Here is an 11,517-nt window from a genome sequence, read left to right as displayed (position 1 = left end):
GTGTCTTGCTCGCATACTCATCAATGCAATGTAATATCTGCAGAAATAACCGCCCCCGCTTTTTAAAAATAATGACCATTTAACACTGCTTTACATCCTTACATACTGTACAGTATATACAATAAATGTTGTACAAATGGTTGATGAGATATGAAAATACCTAGAAGTTCAGTTCGTTCGGCTAGAACAGCCAACACTGTACAAAATAAAGGTCAGACTTCAACTCGATGCCAATTTAAGTGGGTGAAACTGGACAATACATCCTAATGCATCTACAAGAGCAGCTCAACATTCAACCGCTACAACTTATACATGGAGCGTTCGTTATTGACACCACTGTTTTAAGCCATGTTACCATGTGGTTCATATTGCTACAGAACCTGACAGCATTATGTTAAAGCAATATGTCCAATATTGTGCTCCCTGTGTAGGCAAATCAGACAGAACATTAGAAACACTTAATCTAATACAATTCATTGCAGTAATGCAGAGCTCTTGTGTTTCCTGTGATTGTACTGGTGTGCCTAGCAGAGTGACCATTGGAGATAGTCAGCTGCACAAAAGTAATACAATACCCATTTAAAAACAATCGAACTGTTTTACTGAAGTTTTTATTTATTAATTCTATTTGTGCTTTTAGCACATAAACTGCATCCCAAACACCCTCCAAAAACTGACAGTGTGAGCAAAGCTCCCAGATAGTGACATAATGGATGGGAGAGGATACATTTAAAGAGAAAGGGAGAAGAAAAAAAAAAAAGGCACAACCATCCCCCTCCACTTCTTGAAATGCTCCTGCCAGTCAGTCTTACAGAGAAGGGCCATAAGCCACACCACAAGTAAAGTTCGAGTACACTTGTTACTCCCAATGGCTCTCGCTAGCAGTGGCCCTCTCTCAGTGCATGGAAAGGGGGGAGATAAGGTGGACAAGACAGGAATGCTACCAACTCTTGGGGACTGTTCTCAGTAGAACTGCTTGATAGTTTCACCTTCCCAACACCCACATAAAGAAGCCACCATACCTATATACAGGGAGCATAACATTCTTTCCCATGGTCTGTACAATTAGGCCTATACATTATTTACTGTGCATAATCTAATACAAAACAAAATATCACTCAGCTGAAATACAACATCTCCATCAATCTCCTCTTCAATAGCAGTGACTTTAAAGTTTAAGCCAAAGCAGGGCATGGTTAGACTATCCAGTTCTGTGTCTTTCAAATAAAAAAATTCACATTTTTAAATGGTAACGTGGTAGAGGAGATCGGCCCCAAAAAAAAAAAAAAAAAATTTGCTATCCAGCTCAGTGTTCATTTTCTTATGGCCGGAACTCCAATTCATCTACACTTATGACCTTGGCCGGCATGGAGGGGAGTGGCTGTTCCAACACATCTGTCCCAAACCACTTGGCGAGGCCTAGAGGGGGGCTGCCTCCATGTCGCTGGGAACCATTTGTCCGGTGGGGGCCTTGGCTCTGTGACATTGGGCCTTGGACACTTGGATGAACTGCAAAATGAGAAGAAAAGTAAATACAGTTTAATCCAAAAGTTGAGAATAAACCTAGACAAGTTCTCACCCAATAAAAGTTATATATACACACAGGATTTTAAACACCAATGTAGCGGCAAACAACAATTTTCTGTGTAAAGATAAGTGAAGTAATGGCATCCTGAGCAGAGAATGACACCTCACTGTGTGTTTTGATCCAAGCTCTTTGTTGTATTTGCATCCAAGTGTGTGCGTGAGCGAATGTTATTTCCTGCCTGCAAAACCGCAATCTAGTTTTATAAATGTGCAGAGAGGCAGGATTAGTGCAAAGTGCTCGCTTCGACGTTCCGGAATTTCCTCCAGGAAAAACTAAAGATCCCCAACAAACAAAAGGAACCAAGTCAGTATTGTTCTTACTTTTGAAATTTAGAGCTCGATGAGCAGAGAAAAAGGCTCCAAGTTACTACAGCCGTCTTGTAACCTGATGGCTATATAATTTAACAAATCTGTCATTTATGACTAGTTCAAGTGGGAATGATCATATTAATTTGCCATTACCAATACTTACACAGTAATGTAGGCGAGTCTACGGCACATATACAAGCTATAACTAGATATACATGCGAGGACTGTATGAGTTTTCTGATTAGCTCTCTGCAGTTTATAACATTACTTCTTGATACAGATTAATATAAAGATTATCTTGTGAATATGCACTCATGGATGATTTTAAAGACTCCTTTCTCACCCTAAGCCATAAACTTAGACAAACCAAAACCTTTGAGGCTATTTGATGCAGACACAGTAACCTACACAGTCAGCAGTAATATTTGACATCTCTTTAACTCACTTGGTCTTTGTTGCTGAAGTTGCTGCTGCATTACTGCTAACTGCATCTGAGTACTGGCTCGAGGAGGTAGAAGTGGATGCCCTGCTGCACTTAGAGGGTACAGCGGTTGTCCCAGCAGGGCAGGAGGCAGGCCTTGAAGTTGTGCTAGGTCAACGTGTGGTGGAAATATACCTGTAAGAACAAGACTATTAGTTCTCAGCATCAAATCAATTATTCAGTCAATAAAAGCCTCACAGTCAAGAACAAGTTTTACTAAATATGAGAACGCAGGGAATTTTTTTTTTTTGTTGCATACACTTGCCTGCTTGCACAAGAGCAGGTCCGAGCTGTTGAGGCGGGATTCCCTGTGCCAGCATTCGCTGAACCACAGTAGGGTGCAGCTGGGGAGGAGGACGCACCATGGGTACATGGGATAGCATCGGCACTGGGTAGATGGGACGAGGGAAAGATGAGGATTGTCCTGGAGGTACCATGGTGGGTGTATGGCGTCCAGCGGAACCAGGCCTGAGGCGTTCCTGCTCCTTGCTTTGCTGTGAGCTGGCCTTTACCCCCGCAGACTGGGCTGCGTTCCAATCCATCGCTTCCAGGTTTACATTTGGGAAGCTGCTTTCTGTAACCACATAACCCAAATCTCAATTTTAGTGTTGTTAGACTTCATCTTGCGCTCAAAATCAAGAAGTTTAGGATAAATAATGTTGTATACCATCTTGAGAGTGCCCTCCTCCATCCTCCTTCGTGTCTGAACGGCTCGATGGGTCATCTCTGCTTTTTTCTTTTGTCGCATACATTTTGCGGATTACAGATGTGGGTGTAAATGAAGGAGACAACTGAAATAGTGAAACATAAAATCAGTACCAGCACATATACAAATTAAAGGAAAGTTTAAAGACTGGTTGGTTTTAAAGTGTATACTCACCATGCTGGTGACAGCATTGCCTGGAGAGTTTCTCCCTGCGGACTGAGGGCCTGGACCAGGGGAGCAATTAACACGCTGCTGTCTGTTGATCACAAGCACATCAACCATTTCTAAATAGCAAATGCTAAATTATTCTTGTTTGTGTGCATACATCAAGTACACTTATGTATGAATATGTATCAAAATTACGTTTAGATGCAAAAAAGGGCAGAAAACATATATTTCCATTTTATAAAATTAACTATTAAGAGGTAGCACAGTATAAATTTACTCTTCATAGGATTAAATGGCTAATTTAAGATTTAATATATTGAGCAGTATTTAAATGTCTTGAAAACCAACCTATTTCGAAAAGACCTGTCCATCGGCTTGTTGTAGTTGGACTGGAACGAGTGGTGGGCATGTAGAGCGAGGTCCTGTTGGAACGCCAGTGCTTCCAGGTCGGCCTGATTCACTGGCATTGAGAGCGCCCTCATCTGGAGAAACAATACATACAGTTGAAAAGATCCCCAAATGATGAGGTCTTCAGAGTTTAATGACAAGCTAAACAATATTTTGGTGAGCCAGCATAGTGCTCGTGGAGGCACCGAATTTTATACAGAACACTGAAAAAGGATTCTTTGTTGCATTATAATCTCCACTTAATTAAATACAAGCAATTAGTAATGTCTACTGTAAACAAAACAGAATAAATAGTTTGGCTAATGTGTGAAATTTGTCTGAAATTCTAAAAATAAAGCTATTATTTCATGTTTACTGAGTCCAGATATTAAAAGCAACCTGTTGCTGTGTAGTAGTTCCCGGGCTGATGGACCTGTGTATGTCACCAAACTGTTCTGGCAGCATGGGCTGATGACCAACAGGAAAACCTTGTGATAGAAGTAGCAAAGATGTCAGATGTTGTGGCAGCATTTTAAAAAGGCTCTCGATGTTCGGAGTTTGCAATTGTAGCTGCTTTCTTACAATCTCTTAATCCTTGACTAAGACAAACACTTCCCACAAGTATCCTAATAACTTTTGGATGCTTGGGCTCATTTCTGATTATTCTTAAAACTTGTGGATGAAGTGTTAAAATTACAAGAGAGAAAGTCAGTACAAATAAAGTTCTCTTATTCCATGGTGTGGTTTACAAGTGCTGCAACTTGTCACTGCTGTAAAGAACTTACCGGCTGGAGGTTGTAACCGACTGTTGAAGTAGTCAGGTGAGGGTGCCCTCTGTGGAAAGAGAGGGGGTGAAGGGCCCTTGTGTAGTAGCCGGGCAGAGGATGTTGGGCCCTCAGAACTGCCCAAAAGATTAACAAGTAGCGTGGGGGAGCCACTACGAATAGGTCCGCCCAAAAGCTCCTACAATACAAAAACATTTCCCCAAGAAAGCCACATTCATTTTAATGTTATTGGTCCAAGTTAGATTTTCTCCAGTTCCGATTAAACTCAAACTGCTGCACAAAAAAAACAGGTTAATCCTGCAATAATGATGTACTACTACTACACATCTCTGGTTTGTGACCAGGTGCAAGTGTAATTTGCACATGGCATAGGAGCGTGACAGCAGGTATACACACCTGGAAAATGTTTTTCTGCTGCGGAGCAGGCACCTGAGATTGAGACATCATCACCACAGCCGGGTCTGAAGTTTGCTGCATTGCACATGGAGAAAGAATGGGTTGGTCAGTACATGCAAGGTCACTTTGTGTCCCTATGCAAGTCAGTTGTGCTTTTCGATGAATGAACATCTATCCAAGGACACTTGAAATGGTCATCGCCCTTGCTACGAACCAGATCGCCAAATCAGGAACTGACGTGTAAAAAAGGGAAACCTGCAGCTTTCATTCAAACGTATTAAAAACATAAAACTGTTGAAAAAAAAAAACAATGTATGCCCATCTCTTTGTAGTGAAGTGGAATTTGAAAAAAAGGTTCTCTATTACTTGAGCTAAAAGGTTGTTCATTCTTCGCAACTGGAAAAACTTGTTTGTAAAGTCACCTGTGCTTCATTTCAACACACAATGCTGTTGCTAGTCCGTGTGTAAGCCTACATGAATAAAAAACTGTTTTATAGAAATACTTACATTGTTTGAGTTGGTTTTGGGGTGAGTTGGCAGAGTTCCACTTGCCTTCATACTGCTCACTAGTTTATTAAAGGCAGACATGTCTGCGTCACGCGAGTATGGACGGGCACTGGGGGCTCCAGTCAAAGCCTCCTCTAAATGCTCAGCCATGAAGGGCGTGCCGTTTCCTCTCTGTGGAGGCTGCACCTTGCGCACTTGTGGTTCTGAGCCCAGCTTCATCCCCTTCATCCCCCCCTCCACCTCTTCCAGCGAGAGCACCGCTCCACAGTTGGCTAGGGACAGATAAATATCAAGCATTAGGTAGCTGTTCAAAAGTGAACAAAACACTAAACAGATGTGTGGCAAAAACAGTCCCTTTTTATTTCATCTATAAATGTGTTCCCAATTAAAATATACCATGCTAAAATTTGTATCTACATTTCATGACCATACATGAGCAGATTATCTTGTGCACAGTATATTCCCAGTTAGTACGTGAGCTGCCATGAGTCTACACTTCAAACTTTTCGTGAACTGAAACTCACTGCTTTCCCGTAGCCGAGCTTTGTTGACTGACAGGGTGGACAGAAGAGGCTTCAGGTCTATTTTGGCTTTGTGCAGCAGCTCCAGGATGTCCACCTTCTCTCTGCACTCTGATGATTGAATAGGTGTGAAGTATGAGACGGGGCCCTGGCCCTGGGACGTGCAGCGTGGTTCAAGCCCTTCAATAAAAAGGAGAAAAAATAAATGAAGGTGTCAACATAAAAAATAAAACAAAAGTGTCTGTTTTGGGATTTTGAAAATTAGATCATTGAACATCTAGATAGATTAACCTGATAAATCTTGTTAATTTATTGTTGTTACTGTTGAAGTTATTGATAATTTATTAATTCTGACTTCAAGAATTTTACTCTGGCCTACTATTAAGCAATAGTAGCATTAAAATCCTTCAGCCAAACACTGGGCAAGCCAAGGAAACCAAATCATTTACCTGCTAGTTTTTCCAGCTCCTCGTGAGGAGTGGACCTCAGACTACTTGACTGGCTGCCTGAGGGGCTCAGGTTACTGGAGAACCACTGACTGAAGCGGCTGGCTGACACAGGGCCCTCCCCCAAAACGTCCTCAATCATCTGAAAGACAGAAACAGGCGCCTGTGAGTGCAAAACACAAAATCTGCAGACAGGCAACAGCAGGGTGCGAGAACAAATACATAACACTTGCGTTTAGCGTGCTTTCCATCAATTTAGCACAAAATGTGCTGGACGATTGAGGGCAGAGTCAATAAATGCACTGCTGCTTGGCATTAAGTTGATTTAACAACACAACCTCACTTAATTTGCAAACTGGTTGTACAAGTTATCTAAATTAGTAACAAGTCTAATGTAGCTATAATGATTAGCATAAATTTGGACTGTTGACACCCATGCAAAAGCCCAATGAAAGTTATTTAGACAGTGCACCAGTCTGTGACAACACCCACCACCGCAGATCAAGTTCAGTGAGATCAATCCAGTGCAGCAGAGGTAATCTTTTACTGAAAGTATATTGCAGAATTATTGTTTGGTCTCAAAACGTCTTGTTGTGGTACAGTTTTGACCTGAAATATTACAATCTGGCCTCCAAGAGGTTCATAATGAGTGAAGTAAAGTTACACTTGAAAACCTCTACTGTTTAGTAAACAGCATAAAAGGAGAGAAATAAAAAACACATTAAAAACCCCAACAGAACCACACAGTGCACCCCAGGACTCACAGAAGCCAGTCCTGGCATGGTCTTCTCCAGGTTGAAGAATTCATTGAAGTCAAAGTCTCCGGTCGACTGCTCCGGCAGAACGTCCGGGTGGGGAACCTCCTGGTCGGCTGACTGCAAAACCACATCTTGCTCTTCCGCTTGTCCACCATTACATTCCACTACTGCACATAATAATAAGCTGGTTACTTAAATAATATCATGCAGCAATTAACTGATTAAAACCCAACTAATAAAATGACAATTATTGTGTTGGTTTAATTCAGAGGGAAAATGACAGAAGGTTTGACATGCCTTCTTTCAGAGACTCTGTTCGCTTCCTTGAGCGCTTGGACCTGCGTCTATCATCTTCCAGGATTTTGTCGTCGAATCCAATGAGCTCAATTGTCTCAGACTGGCTTGTCGGACCGGCAGAGAACCACTCTGGCTCCTCCTCTGCGTAAGAGTCATTCCTTCTCCTTTCACTAAAGACCCGTTTGTCACCAAAATCTCTCTGCAAATAATGACACAAGACAATGAAAATTTGAATAATTAACAGAACAATTCTCAAGGTAGATACTTTGTTTAAATAAGCCACATATAAATGAAATGATAAAATAAAAAAATAAAGCATATTAATTTTACTTAGGTTGAGTGTAAACAGCTTGATTTTATACATTTCAAGAAAAAAAAATTACTGAGCAAAACTTAAGTTCATAGAAAATCTGACTATAGGGTAAAAGAGGTGCTCTTTTGCACACCTAATCCTTAGCCATCCAAATTAGCATTGTAAAGAAATGGTGACATCACTGCACTGCATATCTGAACACTGAGGGAAATTCATTATGGATGGACAGAAGGCAATCAACACCAACCCTGAATCTTTTATCTTTAAATTCTCTCTCCCGTTCCCTCTCCTTCTCCGCACGGGCTTCTCTCTCAAATGCTCGGGCAGCTATTATGCGTCCACTACCAATTCTGCGTGCCCCTCCTAGACGGAGAGTTTCATTCTCCTTGTTTTCCAGGGGGCTAATTGGGCGACGGGTGTGGGGTGCAGGCGCAGCGTTGCCTTGACATCCCCCTCCAAAGCTGCGTCGCTGTGGGCTCAGTATCACATCCAGATCATCCTCCTTTAACCGCTCACGAGGATCTGAATACAATTATAGCAATTTGTGTTGACACAATCTACAACAGGCACAAGTCATCAAGCGTCTAAATATCTTTCTTATCCCTCCTTCTGACAGCCAAATTGTTTAATATTTGCTTAATCCAAGAATTCTAAGCAGTTATGAGCATTACAATAACAGAAATCTCGGTTCACCTAGTTTTTCACAGCTTCATGACTGAAGAACATTGGTTGGTTAAAATCGACATCTGTAGATTTATAAAAAATGTAATATACCTGGGATTCTTCGTTTCAGAGGAACTCTGTCATCCAGATAGTCCTTCTTAAATCCTTCCACTGGAGAGCTGCGCTCTGAAGTGGGATAAAGTGAGGCATGCCACTTCTCAGGGTCCCAGACGCCCTCACTATCAAAAGACCATTTGAAAAACCTCAATTAAAAAGACACTCACCTCTTTACTGTCAAGACAAACATCAATGGAATAACAGAAAGGCCTCAAAAACATCTCATATCTAATGTCAACTTTTTTAATAATGTATTTAACAGTTTTGAGCATTAGGACAGAGGGAGCACAATACAACTACATTTCATGAATATAAGCATTGCCACAACTACTACAAAAACAAAACTATAAATTTGAAACTTTGACAGGTGCACCAAGGAGAGTAATGATAATTTTCATCATGCCATCTACTTTTCATCTTTTATCCCAGATCTTAAGAAAAAAATAGCTGATTCTAAATCTGGATTGAAATTGTTTGTAGGGCTGCCAATCAAATGAAAAAGGTACACGCTAACACATACACATGACATGTTTGTTCCCAACTTGACATGTTTGACACAACCACAGCATCTTATGGGGACGGTAAAACAAAAGTTAGAAATGATTATAGATTTGATTGCCATGACTCTGGTAATCTCTTGTAAACTTAGCTACTGCCCCCCCTTACTTTTTTCAACAATTTAAATGAGTTCTCTGTTATCATTAGAAAGCTGCATTGATTTGCTTCTCCTTGCTCTTCTTTTTCTTATCAGAAACTATTATTGTCAACATATTTTGTCTTTGCAAATTGAGTAGAGAAGTGAGAATGCAAATTTCTGATATATGAATGAAAGTTGAAATGGAAGAACACCACCCCCGACAGTGATGTGATATGATCCACCAGGAAAAAAAAGTTGTTTTTAGGAACTGGAGAAACAGAGTTCAGGGAATCTTATAGTGGTGCAACAAAGGGGCGACTCTTCTGAGAAACTCCTAGCCAAGTAGTTACAACAGAGTGCAGTGAGCATATGAACCGACAGCAGCTCATTTCAATTGGTGACAACTGATATGACAAACCACCATCAACATTTATAATTTAAACTGACTGCAACTTAGAACTAGATAAAAATAAGCAGCTGTAGCATCCAATAACCTTGTTGAATATCGTGAGGACAATATGACTTGCGATAAACAAACAGTCCCTGGCTACGGACGCATGGACCACAGCAGAAGGCACACATCCCGACCACAGCGCCACCAGGTCCGGGGCAGACCCCCACAGAGCCATGCACAGCTCCACCATGTCCACTTACAGTGATCATTTGGAGTCTTTTCATACAAGTTCATACAGTCATTCATGTCATCTGGCTCTGAGTTCCGTTTTAGTTCCACCTGAAAACCTTTATCAGTTTAAACACTGCTTGGGCTGAATTTTATAATATGCGTTATTCGTGCAAGTGCTCCTCAACAGTTGACACACATGTATGTTTAGCCACAAATGTGAGGGAAATGCTCGAACTTCTGAGGCCCGACTTAGCTTTGCCCAGATCAAATGCTTGATTCAGCAAATTAGGGTCAAGGTAAAAATATACAAAGTGGCATCAAAAAGGAGACAAAACAAGTATCTTAGTCCATCCTTTTTTGAACCACATAATATTTGATTATAAAAATATATAAAATCACTAAATACATTTTTTTATGTCCTAAGGAATAAAGACTTACCTGTCGTAATTCTCCGACAGACAGTCTGGCCTCTCATTGGAGATTGGCAGTTCTTTTATTTCAAGAAGTTCCTCCTAAACAGCAACAATAAAACAAAAGTGTTAAGATCTCTACTCAGTATATTATCACAACTTGTGTTTTTCCATTCATCTTGTTACCTTAGTGTATCTGTGTGGAGCCGTGGCTGCTGGTTGTTGCTCAACTTCATCCGCAGCAACATCGCCAGTCTTCGGCTCGACACAAGCATCGTTCTCCATGATTGATTTCAGATAGAGAACAAACAGCTTCTACACCAATAATGTCTCTGTTGGAAACAAAGTAAAGTTAAACGTTACTCAAGCGTGTCTTCATGTTTACCTGACTGCTTCGGCAGATGTTGATCAATTGATCGATGGAAGCAGCAAACAATCTAAACTGGATGGAAAAACAAAACCATAGAAACCAAAGCGGTCATCAAATTATCAATACACTTTACCGGAGGACGAGCCAACTTACACGGGGACAGGTTCAGCTAACGCTGCTAGCCAATTAGCAAGTTAATTGAAAACAGCCAGTGACGCCAACGTTGGACGTGACATGTCAATTACAAAAAAAAAAAAAAAATCTACTGGCGTTGGTTTTAATTGACGGATTCCCGTTGGTTTCTGGGCTGTGAACGAACACGTTTGAAGTAAATACACCCTCAGCCAGAACAAAACACCCACACCACCTCGCCAATCTTTGTCCAAATGAATCCACTCTCCACTGAGCTTTAGGGGAATAAGCGACAACAATTAGCCTGATGGAGTGTTTGCTAGCTCGCGACCCACATCCAGTGAATTCGACACCTCACGAGTTGTACAAGATTTACAATAAACACCATCTAGCTGGTAGATTGACACAACTTACTGAGTTTGAACGTTGTGTGGGGGGGGGCTGGCCGAGCGGCGTCAGCTCACGATAGTTAGCTAGCTAGCTAACCTAGCACCTTTAGCTAGCTAGCTAACTAGCTGGGGAATGGGGATAATGCCCACCCAGCGAGCAACAAATCCAAAGCCGGCTGAGTAGTTTTAGAGATTTTAGTAAACACAATATGTACTAGGGTAACGTAAAACAATAATACGGGTCTAAATAACGAATTAATTCACACAGAGACTGTGTAATCTCAAATAATAGTCGGATCTTTCTCTGTTTTCTAAGTCGAAGCACCAATTTTCCTCTGATCGCCGCTTTAAGAAGGTCCTAGGAAAGATCACACTGTGCCCGCTGCGCCTTTGTAGAATTTTCAGCAGTCGGATGTACGTCAGCCGTATCACATTTTATAATTCGAACCATGATATATAAAGCACCTGTTAGTAGCATAGAAAATGTGTTCAGCTGTAAACGCTGTGTAAAAA

The 11,517-nt window shown here is 41.2% G+C and overlaps 1 protein-coding gene across 2 annotated transcripts; it reads right to left on the bottom strand.

Moving 5' to 3' along the window:
- Positions 1-592: 592 nt before the first annotated feature.
- On the bottom strand, positions 593-11,372 carry eif4enif1 (eukaryotic translation initiation factor 4E nuclear import factor 1). Of its 2 annotated transcripts, none has more exons than XM_035151468.2 (19): positions 10,637-11,372; positions 10,300-10,445; positions 10,142-10,215; positions 8,436-8,563; positions 7,909-8,183; positions 7,349-7,547; positions 7,058-7,218; positions 6,297-6,435; positions 5,851-6,027; positions 5,327-5,598; positions 4,820-4,894; positions 4,424-4,601; positions 4,038-4,126; positions 3,600-3,733; positions 3,258-3,339; positions 3,045-3,168; positions 2,643-2,951; positions 2,342-2,512; positions 593-1,509 (listed from the first exon to the last, which is right to left on the bottom strand). In XM_035151468.2, the coding sequence occupies exons 2-19, from the start codon at positions 10,396-10,398 to the stop codon at positions 1,322-1,324; spliced, it is 2,874 nt and encodes a 957-aa protein (XP_035007359.1). In that variant the 5' UTR covers positions 10,399-10,445; positions 10,637-11,372; the 3' UTR covers positions 593-1,321. The 2 variants fall into 2 exon arrangements, with proteins under 2 accessions (XP_035007359.1, XP_035007360.1); XM_035151469.2 differs by having other exon boundaries at positions 11,030-11,372.
- Between the last annotated feature and the right edge of the window lie 145 nt (positions 11,373-11,517).

The sequence above is a fragment of the Hippoglossus stenolepis genome, chromosome 3 (assembly GCF_022539355.2).
Source record: "Hippoglossus stenolepis isolate QCI-W04-F060 chromosome 3, HSTE1.2, whole genome shotgun sequence".
Lineage (NCBI taxonomy): Eukaryota > Metazoa > Chordata > Actinopteri > Pleuronectiformes > Pleuronectidae > Hippoglossus > Hippoglossus stenolepis.
This window is presented reverse-complemented; position numbering and strand designations above follow the sequence as displayed.

Bases quoted from the DNA above. Each gene is read 5' to 3' on its own strand.
- eif4enif1 (XM_035151468.2), bottom strand. From the start codon at position 10,398: ATGGAGAACGATGCTTGTGTCGAGCCGAAGACTGGCGATGTTGCTGCG. The intron at 8,184-8,435 runs GTATATTACATT...AATTGTATTCAG, and splicing joins TCTGAAACGAAGAATCCCAG to ATCCTCGTGAGCGGTTAAAG. The intron at 7,548-7,908 runs GTTGGTGTTGAT...CATTATTTGCAG, and splicing joins TTAAAGATAAAAGATTCAGG to AGAGATTTTGGTGACAAACG.